This window comes from Neophocaena asiaeorientalis, unplaced genomic scaffold (assembly GCF_003031525.2).
Source record: "Neophocaena asiaeorientalis asiaeorientalis breed wild unplaced genomic scaffold, Neophocaena_asiaeorientalis_V1.1 scaffold242, whole genome shotgun sequence".
Lineage (NCBI taxonomy): Eukaryota > Metazoa > Chordata > Mammalia > Artiodactyla > Phocoenidae > Neophocaena > Neophocaena asiaeorientalis.
Genome location: NW_020172451.1, coordinates 3,939,467 through 3,958,542, shown reverse-complemented (window position 1 = coordinate 3,958,542; position 19,076 = coordinate 3,939,467). Strand labels below are relative to the sequence as shown.

Genomic DNA, 19,076 nt, shown 5'->3' with positions numbered 1-19,076 from the left:
TCTTAGGCCTCGAAGTAACTGCCAGATTACAAAGAATATTTTTAGAGCAGACATTTGGGTTCCTCTTGAATCATACGCGCTAGGCGCCCTCTTCCCTAGCATTCCCGGAGGATCGTCCTGCTCGGGGAAGGTGGGAGGCCTGGCTCTGGGCCAGAGCACCCTGTTCATCTTCAAAGATCATATGTGAGTTCGAGAAAACAAACATACCCCAGTACTGAACTACTTGTTGTTCTTTTGTGCTCAGTCGAAGGGATTGTTTGTTTTGTTTTGGATTAATCATTTCTATAAGAAATCTGAAGTTTTAGGAGCTCTGAAAATTGCTAAGGTCTGTGGGTGACATTAACAGACTAATCATCTTTGCCAGCCTTTGGCTAAAATACAGGAAGAGTTCAGCACGTTTTATTTTCTACTTGAAGCAGTAACCAATTCTTTTCTCTTAGTGAGACATGCTCCCTGCCTAATACAAGTATATTTTCCCCCATTTGCTGAGCATTTTAGATATTTGTATCACTTCTGATATAGAAATACATGAGAATTATGCATATCAGAAAAAAATCCCCATCAGAATGTGATTTGGAGAAACATCCTGCTTGATTTATGCTGGATAGACTGTTCTGTGTATGACTTGTTTTTCCCGGGAGAAGGAAAGAGGTTGTTGGCTAGAAATATGTAAGTGATCGTTTAAACATTGAGGGAAAGATGGCATAGGTTTGGTCTTCAGATTTGTGTTCTTTGTAAAGTAAAATAATGAAACAAACAAAAAACGCAACCTTCACGAGACAGATAGTACAATGAGTGGGTAAAGCATTTGGCCCAGGAGACAGAGATTGAATCCTGTGTTTGAACCCTGCCGCAGCAGCTCAGTATGTGTGACACTGACGGGTACATTGATCAGCCTCACTAGGCCTTACTTCCCCCTTTGCTCTTGGGGCTGTTGACGGTATCTGCCTCGTGAAGGTTTTGTGTAGATTGAATGAGGAAATGTATGCAAAATGTTTAGCTCTGTAGTAAATAGTGAATAAATGTTAGCCCACTTAACCTTGCTGTTGTTATAGTAGATGTAAATACTATGAAACTTAATTTGACAACATTTCTGAAATGTGGAATTATTCCAGTGCTGAAAGTAATGGATATGAAAAGGTGCTTGTTTCTGTAACCAAATCACATCAAAGAAATCAAGATTTAAAAAAACAGGCAGTTGATGAAGATTAATTGTATTCACAAAAAATATGTTTTCCCGAGCTGGACATTATAAACGAGTGAGGAATTTAAAAATAAAAGTATTCTCTTAAAGTGGCTTCAGTGTTACATATTCATGTAAAAATCTTTTGTTTTATAGGGTTACGTTGTTAGACCTTATGATAGCCAAAATAATGGGTGATGAGCCACTGAGCAAGGATGAGATCCCTGTGTTTTTGAGCCATGCCGAGCTGATTGCGAGCACGTTTGTGGATCAGTGCAAGACTGTGCTGAAATTGACCTCTGAGCAGCATGCTGAGGATGAGGTAAGAGAACAGACGGATTTTCTAACTCAGCTAGGTCCTCTAAGGACAAAGGCTTTAAAAACTATTACAGGGCCTTTCCTGGTGGCACAGTGGTTAAGAGTCCGCCTGCCCGTGCAGGGGACACAGGTTTGAACCCTGGTCCGGGAAGATCCCACATGCCGCGGAGCAGCTAAACCCGTGCACCACAACTGCTGAGCCTGCACTCCAGAGCCCGCAAGCCACAGCTGCTGAAGCCCACATGCCATAACTACTGAAGCCTGCACATACATACATACATACATACATACAATTATGTAAGTAACGTATCTGCTGCATGTTGGTAGGTGCACTGCCTCTCTAAAATTCCTATGTAGGGGCCTTTGGGACGTGATTAGGTCATGAGGGCCCTCATGAATGTAAGTAGTGCTCTTATAAAAGACACCCCAGAAAGATTCCTTACCCCTTCCACCTTGTAAGGGCACAGCGAGAAGTTGGCCATCTGAAGCCTAGAAGAGGCCCCTCCCCAGAACCCAACCACGCTGGCACCCTGATCTTGGGCTTCCAGCCTCCAGAACTGTGAGAAATAAATGTTTGTTGTTTATAAGCCACCCTGTTTGTTGTATTTTGTCATAGGAGCCTGAGCTAAGACAGTATCCTTATTTTAGAACACTTACGAAAATACAGAAAAGGGAGAACAGTGCCCTTACTCTTACCGTCCAGAGTTAATGACTTAAAATAATAGTTAATATATTTTTCTAGGCAAATAACATCAAATACATGCATGCATACATACACACATACACAAACATATATATATATATTAAAAGTGAAATCATTCTGGGCTTCCCTGGTGGCACAGTGGTTAAGAATCCACCTGCCAATGCAGGGGACACGGGTTCAATCCCTGGTCTGGGAAGATCCCACGTGTCGCGGAGCAAGTGATCCCGTGTGGCACAACTACTGAAGCCCGCGCACCTAGAGCCCATGCTCCGCAACAAGAGGAGCCACTGCAATGAGAAGCCCGCGCACCGCAACAAAGGGTAGCCCCTGCTTGCTGCACCTAGAGAAAGCCCGCGCGCAGCCACGAAGACCCAGTGCAGCCAAAAATAAATAAATTAATTAAAAAATGAAATCATCTGTACCACCAATTTGTAAGTTCCTGTTTTTTCTTCTGAATGTGTGTAAGTTGCATGAGGGCAGAAGTTTTGACTGTTATGTTCATAGAACTGTGTACATAGTAGGCACTTCAGTGAATATTTGCTGAGTGCACAAACAAGCAATACATAGTGGATGTCTTTTTTAAATGCCGGTGTAGGGCTTCCCTGGTGGCGCAGTGGTTGAGAGTCCGCCTGCCGATGCAGGGGACACGGGTTCGTGGCCCGGTCCGGGAGGATCCCGCATGCCGCGGGGCGGCTGGGCCCGTGAGCCATGGCCGCTGAGCCTGCGCGTCCGGAGCCTGTGCTCTGCAATGGGAGAGGCCACAACAGTGAGAGGCCCGTGTACCGCAAAAAAAAAAAAAAAAAAAAAAATCTGTGCAAAAATTACATTTTAAAATCATATTTAGACTACCTAATGCCATGCAGTTGGTAGCTGGTAGTGTCTTGATCATGTACTCTATTTGATAATAAGTTATTTAGTAGTTATGTGAACTAACATTTTCAAGTATCTTTTCTAAGCTACCAAGATATTGCATATAGGTTTATATTCACCCAGAAATAATCCAAGTTATTGCAGCTGAAGTTCTTTCAACCACAGCATTTTACAGGATTCCTGTGGACAAGAAATTAATGTATTTCATGGGATATTTGTATCTTTAAAGTAGAACTTGCTTGCTGGGAACGCTTTAAAAAGAAAGTATTTGCATAAATGTTATGTACATAGCTAGTAATTTTGAACATTTATTCCACTGTTGGAAGGTATTTTTGCTTGAATAAGAACTTTTCTTACTCTTTGCTCCAAGAAGACACATAATGACACATAATCTTGTGTTCTTGATGGCAGATGTCTGCTGTTGGTGGAAATGATTATTCCTGTACATGTTTAATACTTCTCTTTTGTTCTTGATAGTTCTGGTTCTCTGTTTAGATGTTACAAGCACTGTCTCTTGAATATTTTTTATTTCATTCTCCTACAGTTGTTTAATAATAGTCAAATCATTTAGCTTGCCTTAAAAGTCATATTTTCTTTTCCTTTTAGGAGGCGCTGGCTACGATTAGGCTTCTTGATGTCCTTTGTGAAATGACTGCTAATACTGACCTGCTCGGCTATCTACAGGTTTTTCCTGGCTTGCTGGAAAGAGTGATTGGTGAGTGAAATATCGCACGTATGATTTTATTTATTTATTTATGTATTTATATATGTATTATTTATTTATTTGACAGCGCCGGGTCTTTAGTTGTGGCATGCGGGATCTTTGGTTGCAGCGTGTGGGATCTTTGGTTGCAGCATGAGGGATCTTTAATTGTGGCATGCGTGCGGTATATAGTTCCTTGACCAGGGATTGAACCTGGGCCCCCTGCATTGGGAGCGTGGAGTCTTAACCGCTGGACCACCATGGAAGTCCCCATATTATTTTTAACTAAAAAATCTTTGACTTGTCATACTGTAGTATAAGTTCAAACACAGATCCTTAATTTTCAGTGTATTAGTATATTTTTGAGGAATATTTTTTCTTGAAAGGAATCACAGTGTTTTGGTGACAGCTCAGGCTCTTGCCACTTAGCCTGCTGTTTGTGATGCGTAATCAGTTGGTGAGGACATTAATCGTGCTACACAGGGTGCCCATAGTGGGTATCCATCAGTGGTGGTTGTGATGGTGGTGATGGAGGGGGCAGTTATGACAGACAGTGATGGGGTTTTGACGATGTTGGCGATTTTCATGCTCCTGTAGTTTTACCAGATTTGTTAGTAAATTTTTCCAGTTACACTTATGGAACATGAAGAATATTGCTTTACCCGTAGTACTGATAATTATGTATTCTGTTCTTATAAGAAAACTGTTTTAAACAAGAAGCCATTGCTTGAAATATTCCCATCTTTGCTAAAAAGCTGCTTGCAAAATAATTCATCTACAACCTGTTCCTTGTGCTTAGCCATGCTTATGGTTGCTCTTCAGTGTTTGCTATTCTTTTCTTTAAAAAAAAAGATTGTACTTATTCTGGAGACCCATATGCTAAGAAAGATGAATTGGTGTCTAGATGGGTAGATGAGTTAGCAGTGAGCTTTAGGAGATATTTAGAATCGCATATCAGTGTTTTATTTTGAATGCGGTGCTTCCAGTGATAATGAAAATGAGACATCACAAACCTGAGAAACTGAATCATTGTGGGAAAAGCATGTGTTTGGAGCCAGGGCAAACATGGGTTGTCAGCCCAACTCTGCCCAATTACTAACATCTCTGAGCCTGATTTCTTCATTGTAAAATTGGGAAAGTGACCTGCCTTTAGTAACTTTATTGAGAGTGTTAAATGAGATAATGTGAAAACATTTAATGAAGCTTCTGGAAGATTGTCTACTTTCATAGGCTGCCTACAAGCATTTCATAGAGTATAACAATGTGAAGTTATTTCTTCTGAGCGCAGCCGAAGTAGATTAACGGGGAACACATGCTGCCTTCTGATTATCTGGACAATGAGAAAAAAATCAACGTGCTTCTTGGTTTTTGTCATATGGCTCATTACAGATAGGTGTTGCAGGTTAGAGTTAGCTGACTGTAGTTGTCGCATGAGTTCCTTCATAAGGAAGTTGGAATTGGAGACCTTTTACTAGGAAAGATGGTAGGAAATTTTTAGCTAACTTTTCTTTGTGGATAAATAGAAAGTCCAGGTGGGGTTAATCATTTTGGCTTATCTGCAAAACTAGAGTCATGAAAAATTCTAAAGCAAAAGCAGAAGAGCCTTCTAATTGTTATTTTAAAGAAAGCTTTCAGTACTCTACCTGTATTTTATTTTAATCCATTAAAATAAATTAGATTTATTTATGGGAATCTAGTATAAAACATGAAAATAAAAATTTTCCTATGGAGAATGAAGTTTATTGTTTTTGTCATAGAACTTTTACGAGTGATTCATGCAGCTGGCAGTGACACCATGAACATCTTCAGCACCTGTGCTTGCATGAAAGCAGAAGGCGACGTCTCAAATATGGCTGAGGGCTTCAAGTCTCATCTCATTCGTCTGATTGGAAATCTGTGTTACAAGAATAAAGATAACCAAGACAAGGTACGGTTCTTTCTTAGCGTATTTCATACATATATGGCTTGATTTAGAAAATAATATTTAGGATTTAGAATCTGTTCACTTTTGGGGAATGAAGCTTGAGGTGCTTAGAAAGTAGCCTGAGGTATATCTATATGCATATATTACCACAGGTAAACATAATGTGTCATATTTGTTTGTATTAGGGTTTGTATTTTTGTAATTTTGTGTTGTGTTTGTCCATAGTGTGTTTGAGCCAGTCTCCTTTCTTTTAAGTAGTCAATGCTGTCCTAAGTCTGTGCATTTAAGCACACTATTTGTTTATATAGAGAACAGTGAATGAAAAATCGAACCTAGAAATTTTCAAACACATAGTAGACGTTTAATAAACAGTTTTTATTGACTGTTATCTTAAAAAACAAACCGATGGACCTAGAGTCTGTCATACAGAGTGAAGTAAGTCAGAAAGAGAAAAACAAATACCGTATGCTAGCACATATATATGGAATCTAGAAAAATGGTACTGATGAACCTAGTGGTAGGGCAGGAATAAAGATGCAGATGTTGAGAATGGACTTGAGGACATGGGCAGGGGGAAGGGGAGGCTGGGACGTAGTGAGGGTAGCATTGACATATATACGCTACCAAACGTAAAATAGCTAGCTAGTGGGAAGCTGCTGCATAGCACAGGGAGATCAACTCGGTGCTTTGTGACCACCTAGAGGGGTGGGATAGGGAGGGTGGGAGGGAGGCTCAAGAGGGAGGGGATATGGGGATATGTGTGTACATATGGCTGATTCACTTTGTTGTACAGCAGAAACTAACAGAACGTTGTAAATAAATCGAACCTAGAAATTTTCAAACACATAGTAGACGTTTAATAAACAGTTTTTATTGACTGTTATCTTAAAAAACAAACCGATGGACCTAGAGTCTGTCATACAGAGTGAAGTAAGTCAGAAAGAGAAAAACAAATACCGTATGCTAGCACATATATATGGAATCTAGAAAAATGGTACTGATGAACCTAGTGGTAGGGCAGGAATAAAGATGCAGATGTTGAGAATGGACTTGAGGACATGGGCAGGGGGAAGGGGAGGCTGGGACGTAGTGAGGGTAGCATTGACATATATACGCTACCAAACGTAAAATAGCTAGCTAGTGGGAAGCTGCTGCATAGCACAGGGAGATCAACTCGGTGCTTTGTGACCACCTAGAGGGGTGGGATAGGGAGGGTGGGAGGGAGGCTCAAGAGGGAGGGGATATGGGGATATGTGTGTACATATGGCTGATTCACTTTGTTGTACAGCAGAAACTAACAGAACGTTGTAAAGCAATTATACTCCAATAAAGATGTATAAACAAACAAACAAACCTTAACATCTGTGCCCTACATTTATGGATGATAGCATCATAAGCATTTCTTCCCGATATCTTGAAATGGACATGATGTTTAAGTATTAAATCTCTGAAAACTCAGTAGACTGCCATTAGAAACCTCTTTTGTGCTGAATAGCTTAGGGGTAATTGTATCGATAATGTGATTAAAAAGAGACGGCAGGAGAATTGGACCATATGCTTCATATTGAACGAGTCTGCCTGTATTTTTCCGGAGTTTTACCTTGGATGGCATTTGTTTCGCTTCATCAGATACTGAATATATGTGTGGCAGGTTATATTTTTTCCAAGGTGGCTGCAGAAGTACCTCATCATTCTGCATGTATTCCTGCGATGTGACTTTGCCACTCCCCCATCGGGGTTAGATTTATTTCTCTATCCTCTTGAATCTAGATGACTAAGGCCCTCTGACTGCTTTGAATAATAAAATATGGTGGGAGTGATCCTGTACCACTTCTGGTGTAGCCTTTGACTGGTCTGGCAGATTCCGTATCTGGCTTCGTAGAAGCCAGTCACCATGTGAGAAGTGCAGATTCCCTGCGATCATCGTGCAATTCCCTGAGATTACCAAGTCCACATGGAGAAGTCCTGGAGGATGAGATGCAGTGAGGAGAGAGACAGAGACTAGTCAAGGAACACCAAGGAACCAGGCATGTAAGTGAGAAACCATGTTGGGACTTTTTAGGTAGTTGCTCAGTTCCCTCGTTCCAAGCTCAGTTCCTCAGTTGCCCAGTTGATGCCACATGAATCAGGGACAGCCTGCCTGGCAAAGCCCCTTCTGAATTCACGACCCACAGCACTGTGAGAAAAAGTAAAAAATTGGGGGAAAAAAATTTCATAGGTTCTGCTTCTGTTAATGCCCCTGTAAGCTAACGCTGGACTCATCCTCTTGCAAATAATAATTATAAACTCTGGACAAAAGGCAGCTGTGTGAAGACACTCAGATTTGACGCAAACAGATGGATTTTGGAATCGGAATGACAGTTGGAAGAACGGCACAGCAGAGAGTGTGCCATGCAGGGCAGTTAAAACTCTGATAGAAAATCTACAGTACTTTTAGCTTAAAGAATCAAAGGACAGTTTGGAGCAGTCACAGACTTTAGAAAGTGAAAGGGGGAATCCCGGAAAGGAGAACGTTAAGCCCCACATTCTGTGTACCAGCCACCTAAATCCCTGCTGATGCTTGAATCAGAGATGCATGGGGCAGGCTCCAAGCAGCTAAGCTAAGGATAAGACAATTATACTGAGATTTGAGCTGCCACCCTGGAGTTTATGGTTTAACTCCAAGGTGATTACCTGCTAAAACAAAAATATCAGTGTTCTGTAGAGGAATATAATGGAATCTAGAATTTTCCACAGCATAACAGTCACAGTGTCTAACATAACCTACAGTCCAAACTTACTTGAAACACAGAAAAATATCACCTGTTATCCAGACAAAAAAGATAACGGAGATAGACTGTGTAGGTGACACACACGTTGGGTTTATCAGACAAGGATTTTAAAGCGGTTGTAACTATGCTCAAGGATGTAAAAAAAAAACATGCTTTGAATGAATGAAAACATAGCTTATCTCAGCAGAGAAATGGAAACTACAAAAAAGGACCAAGTGGAAGTTCTAGAACTGAAAAATGCAGTATCCAAATAAAATATAAAAATTTTACTGAATGAGCTTAACAACTTGAGATGACAGAGAGTCAGTGTACTTGGAGATAGATCAATAGAAACCATCCAGTCTAAAGAACAGAAGAAATCATCCAGTCTAAAGAACAGAGGAGAGAAAAGGTTGAAAATGGAATGGTCATCCTAAGATGCTAAGTTTTGGGGTAGTATGTTTTGCAGCATTTGATAACTAGAATAATTTCCATAGGACATGGCGCAGAACTGAGCACCGGATAATTTGCTCTTTTATCGCATGTGTGTACCGTTTTGACGGCTCCTCATCTTCAAGCAGGTGTGAGTGGGAGACTACTGACCCACCCTTGGAAAATTACTGGACTGATTTTTGTAAGAGAAAGTTGATAGAGGATAAAACACTTTACCTTTTTTTAATGACCAAGACCGCCTTTTTTCAGGAGCACAGAAGAAGCGGTTTTCTTGTGTGTTTACCTATACTTTTGCTGCTAATTTGGATTGGCTTCTTAAAGGAACAAAACGTAGTAACCCTTAAAAGGCTTATGAAATAGCTCACTGAAGTCAGGATCAGATTGCACCGTAAGTAAATACGGAGTGTGCCCGAGTGCTGCCCCGGAGAGGTCGCGGGGCTCACAGGAAGTCTATAGTGTGTCCTTCACGTGTGCAGTCGCTAATAGCACTGCTGACTTCTGAGCAAACACTCTTGAAGGTATGAAGGAGTTCATTCTTTGAGTGTAAGAATGCCTCTGTTTCTCCTACTTTTTTTTTTACCTATGCCAACAAAAAGCTTAACCTGAAAGCACTACTTGTGGGATTTTTTTTCCCTTTCCAAAGAATGTACCACAGCATAACAGTCTTGCAGCCAAATCCTGATTCAGTCTGAGCATCAGAGACATGAGCCTTTGCTCACTGATGCCTCAAAGGATGGAGTTCACTAGCGCTTGACAACTTCAATTATAATTTGGGAGAAATGGGTGGTTATGTAGCAGGTCTTTATCACCATGCCATTAATTTTCATTGTATTGTCTGGATGGATTGTCCCACTTCTCTGCAAATTGGGGCCCAAAGGGCTGTTTGGCTCTTTCTCTACAAAAAGTATGAGTTAGGGGGATTTTGTATCATTGAGCTTAGTTTAGTTCATCCGTCACCCAGAGGGAAAAAGGGATTCATGATTTGTTTAGTGTCTGCTATGTCCCGTGTTGTGCTTAGTGAACTACATGTATTATCCACTTTCATCTTTGCATCAGCCCTGCAAATCCGGTTCTGCCAACCACACTGTAGGGAGAGGCCATCAGTTAGTGATTTGCAGAGTCCAGAGTAGAATTTAGATTTGTCTGTGAGCTCCTGGGCCTGTGCTGTCTCTCATTTGGGAGCTCTCCCAGGGTTTGGAGAAGGGGTTTAAAATAGACTTCTTGAATGACTTGAGACGGAAGGTGCTGGAGGCAGGTGAACCCTGCTCTCCCAGGCTAAGCAGCCCCCTCGGGCCTGCTCTTGGTTCAGGTCTGCCACCCGTTTGCTGCTCACATCCCTGCCTCTGGTTCACCCATGCATCAAATGTGGATGGTCCCAGCCTTGGACCCTTAGACGGATGAGACAGACAGGTGTGTCCTCCTGTACATCTTCCCCTCTAGGAGCACCGAAGGGCCGTCCTTGCCTCGTTGAACTGGAATCCCAGAGTGACTGACACACGCTTCCTGGAATCTTTGTGTACTACCTGACTGCTCTGAGGTTTGACCAAAAGCCATTTAAGCCCAGCCTGGTCTTTGTGCTTGTCTGTGTAACTTTGTTCATTGCATTGAGTGCGTGCCCGCCTGCTGGATGGCTCCCCCTGTAGTTAGTTATGTGGCCCTTTCCCTGTTACGAAGTTCTTTTCATCTGCATTAGTTCTTTGGAGCCTTTTGACACCTCTGTGGAAAAGGCTGAGAAGATATTCTCATCATTTTCTAAATGAAGAGACCAAGGCTCAGAGAGACTAAGTGTGATTTAATTCACCTCGCATTTATTGACTGGAAACTGCCATGTGCCGCACGCTCTGGGGAAGACAGAGTCACCTTAGTAGGGACATCCGCACGGGCACTAGCAGCTCTAAACAGAGTCCCTGTGGGGAGGGCTGTTGGAGAGGAGCAGATGACTGACGTGGTCCTCCGGTCTGGCTGTGCCAGTGCCCGGAGTAGCCCTCTCTCAGCCAGGACGGGAGCTGGCCTGCCCCACAGTAGCAGGGAGGGCAGTAATCTTCCTTTCCATTTGTGTCTTTGGGCAGTGTTTAAGAGGATCAAGTTGCCTGGTTTCAGATTGAAAATCTGCTCAGAAATTTGTCTTATCCAGTCTTCCATGAATCTTGAATTCTTAGGTCTGTACACATGATGGATTGTAGTATTTCCTGAATTGTAAAGGAATTTCTAGACTTCCCTTTACCAAGTTATGGTAGGGAGATGTGCTTAACTACTTAGCGACTTCTTACCTTGTGTTTTGTGCTCGACTCACGTGGTATTTTCTTGCTTCATCTGTAGTGGTTAGTTTACTTTTAAAACCTCTGTGGACCTGAAAAGGAGATTTTATTTTGGTTTCTATTGTGAGAAGCACATGGGTATTAATGCTGTAAACATGAAGAAAGCATTCTCCAGCTTCTTCTTTGTTAGACAAAGGAGTGTATAGTTTACTTTTTTTCTTCCCCATTCTTCTTTTCTTTGCTATTGTCATGAATTCTTTAACTGAATGCTTTATTAGAAGAAAAACCAAACATGGTTTTTGTTTTTGTTTTTCCATAAAGCTAAATGCATTTTCAAAAATGGATGAGCAGGTGATCTAGTTTCTCTACCTTCTTTTTCCCCCAAAGGAATCATACTGACTAAGGTGGGCCATCCACTGTGTTGGCTGCTGAATCCATTCTGCCAGAGGTTTTGTGGAAAGGCCGTTCAGTTTCTTCTCTTCCTCCTCCTTCTCCTGATAGAAAAGATTGCCAGCATTCACACACGTTTGATCCCATGTGTTCAAACGTATGCACGCGTAAAGCTTTCTTTAAAGGCATAACTTCATTTTAAAAATAAGCCTGTCCTATATGGAAAAGTTCAAAGTGTAAAGACAATAAACCCTTGACCACCCCAATTTGGAATAATCTATTTTGAAGGTAGGTTTCATTTTTATATATACATTATATAAAATCTTTGTGATACATTTTTCATTCAAAGTTTTACCCATTGTGTGATTCCCAACATCTCAACTGTACCTGCTATATAGTAAGCATTCAGTAAATTTTTCTTGCGTGAGAATTTAAAATATTTGTCAACTGTCCACTACATACTGAGCACAGTTTTAGATGCTGAAAATATAAAGCAGATAAGACACAGCCCTCCTCTTCAAGGAGTCTCAATTTTACTATAAAATTTCCTGACTATACGTGTAAACAAAGACATGTAGTAAAAATAAAATAACTTTTTAAAATAAAAATTAATATTCTTCTAAATTCTGGGTTCTGTAATTATTTTTGAAAGTCTTTTATGTTTAGGATATATTTGAATATATTCTAACTTATTGTAATTTACCTTATTCTTATTTCATTTATCCATATCTATATTTTAGACTGTTAGGATATCTATATAGCATAATATTTGCAAATAAAAAAATTTTCATCTGAAGTTTAGGCTTTCAGATCTGATTGCACTTTTTTCATTAATCTTAAAGTTTTAGACTAACTTTATGATTGTTAAGCATTCGTAACACGATTTTTTTTGAGGGGAGGGGTACCTTTCACATTCAGATGGGAGAAGCCTTGAGCAGGCAAACTATTAAATCCTTTTTAAAAATGATTTCTTCCTATTTGAAATGTTCTTAAGCAGCATATTCACCTATTAAATCATGAAACTTAAAAAAATCTCTTGCTATTTCCTAATTATTTTCTTAAGGTTATTGCTCTTAGCAGGGGTCAGTCCTTGTCTTCTGCGTCAGTGCTGGCTGACTCAGCAGTTACCCAGAGAATTGACCGAGAGCGTGTTGTGCAGAGAAATGAGCGCTTGACAGGTGTGTGCTGGTGTTTCCTTTGTGCTGCTGTAGAGTGGGTTGAGGTGGTGGGGCCCTTGGCGCTCTGTCCTCCCACAAAGCCAGCACCTGCCTTCTTGGCCTGTGCCTGCCCTGTGTGGGCTTCCCAGCCTGCATTGTTTACCCCAGGGATCGTAACTTGGCCTTTAGAACTCAAGGTCATAAGATGCATCCTCCTCAAAACCTTCTGAGGTCAGTGCAGGGACGCTTTCTCGCCCCCGCTCCCCTTTCTACCCTGTCAATCTACTCCTTACGCCCCTGCTTTATACTCCCCCCACCCTCAGTTTCTGTATATAAATACATTATCAGTTGTTAATTCTGATGCATATTGCAGCATATGTGTGCTGTTGTTTTCACTCAAGACTTTAGTGTGATAGGCATCCATAAACTGACCCCTGGCAAAACCATGACATACACAAAATTTGACTTTAGTGTCACTCAGTTTTACTTTAGTGAGTAAAAGCGGTACCTTCCTAATCATCTTCCAGCACCACCACTTTTCCTTGCTTCTCCCTTGAGGATTAGTCTTCTGGGAAACCCCTTTCCCTAGATCTCCGTGGATGATAATGGCTAATCGGCCCTCTTTCCCAGACACGTATTTTTCCGTTTTTACAGGAAGCGTCAATACCGTAGTCAGTGCCTGACTAACTGGGGAGTTCCAGATAGGCTACTGAAAATGTCCTGACACTGGCCCCTCTGTCTTCCCTCGGCTTGTGACGTTTGGATCCATAAATATGAGCGTTCCAGATAGGCTACTGAAAATGTCCTGACACTGGCCCCTCTGTCTTCCCTCGGCTTGTGACGTTTGGATCCATAAATATGAGCGTTCCAGATAGGCTACTGAAAATGTCCTGACACTGGGCTCTCCTGGCGCTGGCTCCTCTGTCTTCCCTCGGCTTGTGACGTTTGGATCCATAAATACGAGCGATGCTTCCGGGGGAGCCTTACAGCAGACAGCTTGGGGTAGTGCAGAGACTCCAGACAAGACTTAGAGAAGCCCACATTTGCCTCTTAATTTCACCACTTTTTAGCTGTATAAAGTATAAATTGGGACATGTGACTTAACCTCTGAATCTCAGCTTCTTCACGTGTAAAGTGGAAACTGTTACACCTCCCTCACCGGGTTGGAAGGATTAAATGTGATCACTTACATAAAGCGTCTAACAGCGTGTCTTGGTGTCTGGTGTTGCTTACCACCTCCTGCTCTCCCCTCCCGCACCAGCCTCACTGTAGAGGAGCAGATCTAGTTCATTTCAGTGTCTCCCCATTGTACGTATTTAAATGGAAATGTGTACACATCTCACAGGTGTTTACAGAAACCCTCATGTTCCGTATTCTCTGTTTATTACTCTTCTAATAGATGGGACTTTTGGGAGGAAGCAGAGTGAAAGCAAATATGAGAACTTTCTTTAGGGTGAGAATGTTTCTTTTTCTCTTCAGTTTGACCACAGATGCTTTCTGAGTTGAATTTCTCTTTCGTTACTACTGAGTAGAGAGCTGAAGTGTTTTCTGTGTGGATACCAAAATCTGTTCTAGCTCAATCCCGAGAGTGTGTTAAGGAACTTTTAAATTACAGGTGTATGGCCCATCTCAGTTAGACTCTGTGTTTTCTGTCTGTCAGAAGCAACGTTGCACAGGATCCGAGCTTATTGATTTGAAGATTGAATGTATAGGCAAGAGCTGGCTTGCTTAGAATTCCACTTCTTTGTAATGTAATCCCAGTTCAAGAAGTATGTCAAAATTCATAAATCAAACCGTCACCATGAGTTTCCTGAACTTACAGTTCCTGTTACAGTAAATGAAATTAAAATTCCTATCTTGAGGACACATGTCATGGTTGAGTGTATTGTAAATTTTTTCTTTTGAAATACCCACAAGCCCCTTTCTGTATCTTGTAGAGTGATCAGCTTGTTCTTTTGCAGAAAAGGCTTCATCTTGTTTAAAAGGAAGAATCATGCTAAATATATAAATCAAATACAACAATTTATTGTGGTCTGCTACTATTGCATACTAACTAGGCTCCTGCCTGTGCCAGGCTCTTCCGTGGTCCCCACTGCTCTCTTCCCCAGAAGACTGTAAGCTCCTTGCAGGCGGGACACACGTGTCTGGTTTCACACCTGCCACTATACCTAATGTGCAGTGTGAGGAATTAATGGGCGGTGGATGAGTATCCAGATTTACTCGTTGGTCGGAGCTTGTGTAGTTGAGTCCCTTGCTTGGAGCAGTGGCAGGCTGACGTTTGACCTCCAGACCCAGATTCTCTGCTGGGCTCCAGTGCATCCACATTCGCTGGAGAAAGAGACATTTGAAATCTTGGACCAACGTGTGCGAGTCCTTAGGAGGGGGCACCTTTTGTAAAACAGCGCATGTGGGGACTGACTTTGTTCTCGGCAGTGATCGCACTCCTTGGTTCCCGTTCAACTGTTTTCAGTAGTCTATGACTTCCTGGAGATTAGTGTAGAAAACTGCATTTCAGGGACGTGCATATTTCTCAGAAGCATCATTTACATATATCCTAGATACCGAAAGGAAGACAGTGGGGAAGTCATTTGCCCGGGGAGACTCAGCAGTTTGTAAAAGCCTGGAATCCGGTTTCCTTTACTAGGCCATGTGGTCAGTTTCTAGACTATAGGGGTTTTAAACGGATTTGTGTTTAATAGTAAAAACCATTATTTCGCAGTATCCATAACAAGAGGTATCTGAGAGACTTAGGTGAGGGGAAAACCAGCCACGTAAACTGAGAGATGTACCTTGTTCCTGGATGGAAATATGGAATATTGTAAAGATATGCGTTGGTTTTAGACTCATTGTTAATTGCTAGGCCAATTACAGTCCCCTGAGGGGGGAACCCAGAATTTTGACAAAAAATGAAAATAACTGAGGAATTATCTCAACAGTATTAAAATATACCCTAAAGTTAAAATAATCAACAATGTACAGAAATCCATAGGTTAGTGGAAGAGAGCATCCTTTAGAAGCAGACACCTGAGAAGTTACAAAAAGTTAACATGTGAGAAGGAAAGCCCAGAAACCCAGAGAGAAAAGGAAAGTTTGTTATAAAAGTGAACCAGGGATAATTGGTTAACTAGTTGGAAAAAAATCTAACCTCACCCATAACGAACACCACAATAGATCTTGGCACAGTGGTTAAGACTCTACACTGGCAATGCAGGGGCCCGGGTTCGATCCCTGGTCAGGGAACTAGATCCCACATGCGTGCCGCCACTGAGGAGCCTGCCAGCCTACCGCCCTTAGGACCTTGTGCAACGAACCAACCAAATAAATAAGTAAATGAAAAATTAAAAGAAAAAGAGGAGTAAAGGGTTAAAGATGGAACCATAGAAGTCTAGCCAGTATTTAGTTGATTTTTCCGAATAACCAAGGATATTTTATGGATTAGGAATGGTGATGATTGTCATAGACTTAGCTATAAATAAATGAGAAACTCAGGCTCAAGCCACCCTAAATAGGTTTACACCTGGGGTTCTGCTAAATAATTGTTGGGTGACCCTGAGCAAAGTGTTTAACCTCTTTGCAACTCAGTTTACTCAGCCAGAAAGAGGGTCATATTAGCTCTTATGGCAAAGAGCGGCTGTGAGGAGTAGATGAGATCGTCCCTGTACGATGTCAGATAAGCACTCCATCGTGGTCAGCTGCATTTATACTTACGCCGACGTCCGCATTGTTGATAATATTAGAAACAATCTACTTTTCCATCCGTTGGGAATGTTTCAGTAAATTATGGTGGTACGATATGTAACCAATAAAACCATGTTTTCAAAGAGCATGCACCATATTGGCCCAGTGCTCATGACATTATGGTCAGGGGGAATTCGAAGCAGGACACAACATTGTATCTCGTAAACCCCTACTTTTATATTTTTGTGTCTGTCTTATATGTATATTTACACAGATACAGACGTGCACGACAAAATGACCCCAAAGAAATACACTACAACATTAATAGCAGTTGTCTCTGGCTGGTAAACTTAAGGATTGGTTTCTTTCTGCCAGGTATTTTTTTGTAGTACTTACAGTGAATGTGAGTCACTTTAGTAATGAGAAAATGCTATTCAGAACGGAAAGGGGCGTGAGTGCCGAATTCTGGCTTTGCTCCGTGATGAGAAGAGCATGCGCCAGGTTCGTTAGTGACCGAGGCGGTTCTTGCCTTGTTCTGCTTTCAGAGGAGGACACCGTCCTGGCCCTTCCCGGCCAAGGTCTGGGGGCTTTAACAATTATAGGTTCAATCATATTTTTAGTGGAAGGATTTGAAAAAGTAAAACGTGAGCCTAGGACCTGGATGATTTTGCCAACAAGTAATATCTGGGGTGGAGGGGGTAGGTGGCGTGTGTGTGTAAGAGACAGAGAGAGAGGGGAGGAACAATACAGGTCATTTTCCCAGTGTGTGGAACATTGAGGGGAATAGGAATTCTGATTCACCCTTTATTGTCAGGTGTTCTGATTTGGGTATATTAGCTTTTGCCGAGTGCATGAGTGTCCAGGATTTCTGTTACAGATCTCAACTTAATAAAACCTGAGTGCTTTTGACATTGTGAAATTTCTTTATATCTCCCCAGGCTTCATTTCTCTGGTTAAATGAGAAACGTGCTCTTATTTCAAATGTTAGAGAGTATTCTCCTTTTCTAAAAAAATAGAGTCGAACTGTCTGTCACACATCTAAAACAGTTTTGATCTTTAGCATATTTCGTGGTTTTTGTTTTTTGTGTTTTTTTCCTGGCAGCAACTGAAAATTAAGAGGATCAAAGTCGCGTTGCTATAAAAAGCCTTCTTTTCATCGACACTTGAAGTCACGATGAGGTTGCTCCCCCCGCCCCCCTAAAAGCCTATTGCTTATCTCATTCTGATAGAATTCAATTTCAGACCCATCGCATTCTAATGGACCAAGAGTGATATGTAGTCTCAATCTGTGGAATTTAGTTTTAATTCAAATTCAAATCTACTGCTGTGTTGCAGTTAAGAGTAAAAGCAGGAATAATTTTGACTCCAAATATGAACGAATGTGCTATTTGGCGGCGTGGTGTAGGCTTTTAGTTCAGTTCAACAAATCTGTATCTGCCGTATGCTGTGTACCAGCCAGTACTCCAGGCGCTGGGAATGAAGAAATGGATTTGGCCTCGTGCTTACTCTCAAGGAATTCACACTGTAAAGGGGGAGACAGGTGTGAAAATAGAGTCGAATAAGTGGTGTACGAAAAGTATTCAGAATGAGTAGTAGAAACATTCTAAATGGTCGATGTAAATGGCTCACCTCTGAGCTTCAGGAAGAGCGCTGGGATCTAGGCCTTCAGGAGTGACTGAGAAAGAGGCAGGCAGCGAAGAGGGTTGGCCTTGCAGGCAGATTAGCACCTGTGAGCAGGTGTGTGGGACCACGTGCTACGTGCCGGACTTAACCAGGACCGAGGGGGTGGGAGGTTGGGTGGCAGGGTGACGGGGGATCTGGGGTGGGGCCAGAGTGGAGGGCTGGCCAGCTAGGCCGCGTGGGCCTTTGTTTGCCGTACTGACGGGCTCTGAACTCCACGGGAGGAGTTGTGAGTCTTGGGACGGTTTCAGTCTTGGTATATTCATTAAAATATCTTCCGTTTCTGAAAATGATCTGTTCTGTTTCAGATCCATTTATTCCCTCCTTGTGTACCCCAGCCTCCAGGGACTTCGTCCTGGTCGGGTCCCGGATCCTCCACTCTTGACTCCTGCTCTGGCTTTTCATTCTTGGCATCACGGGTGGTGCAAAGGCTACCCAGTGGCAGGATGTCACCCAGGTCCCCTGGGCCCTCCAGAGGTTAGTCACAAAAGTGAGTCTTGTCAGCCAAGCAGAGCAGTTGGGAGGTAGCCCAGGCGGGTGTTTACTGCGTGAGCTTCCCCCCGACTCCCTGCTTCTGGCATTCTCACACTCTTACATTCAGCACAGTGTATGGGAAAATTTTGATTTGGGGAAAAAAGAAAGTTTAAATTCCATTTTTTTTTTTTACTTGCTAAGAAGGCAGCCTTGGTACACTTTACTTCTCAGAGTCTCGGCTCCTTCATCTCTAATGAGATAACATTACTGGCCTCATGCATTTGTCCTGAGGATGAAATTATTTTTTGTGATAACGTGAGTGACTGTCCTTCACGAGTGCCTCCTAGGTGTTCCCGAGTGGGGTGTTCTGTAGAGGGTTTCGTTTATCCCATCCAGTCCCAAAGCCCGTGTGCCACCAGGTCACTCTGCCTCTCGGGGCACGGCCTGTAGGAAGGTCCTGGCTCGGGCCCTGGCTCACAGCACAGCCATCCTCCTCTCTGCTGACGCCTCTGGGAGCAGGGCCTCAGCCCCTCTG

General features: G+C 42.2%; 1 protein-coding gene across 2 annotated transcripts in view; it reads left to right on the top strand.

Annotated features, from left to right (window-relative positions):
* The window catches only part of ATXN10 (ataxin 10), a 149,502-nt gene that overhangs the window by 53,830 nt on the left and 76,596 nt on the right, over positions 1 to 19,076 (top strand). For both annotated transcript variants that reach the window (XM_024737576.1, XM_024737577.1), the window contains exons 7-9: positions 1,340 to 1,505; positions 3,681 to 3,789; positions 5,535 to 5,704. In XM_024737576.1, the coding sequence (XP_024593344.1) occupies positions 1,340 to 1,505; positions 3,681 to 3,789; positions 5,535 to 5,704 (445 nt within the window). The remainder of the gene's footprint in view (positions 1 to 1,339; positions 1,506 to 3,680; positions 3,790 to 5,534; positions 5,705 to 19,076) is intronic.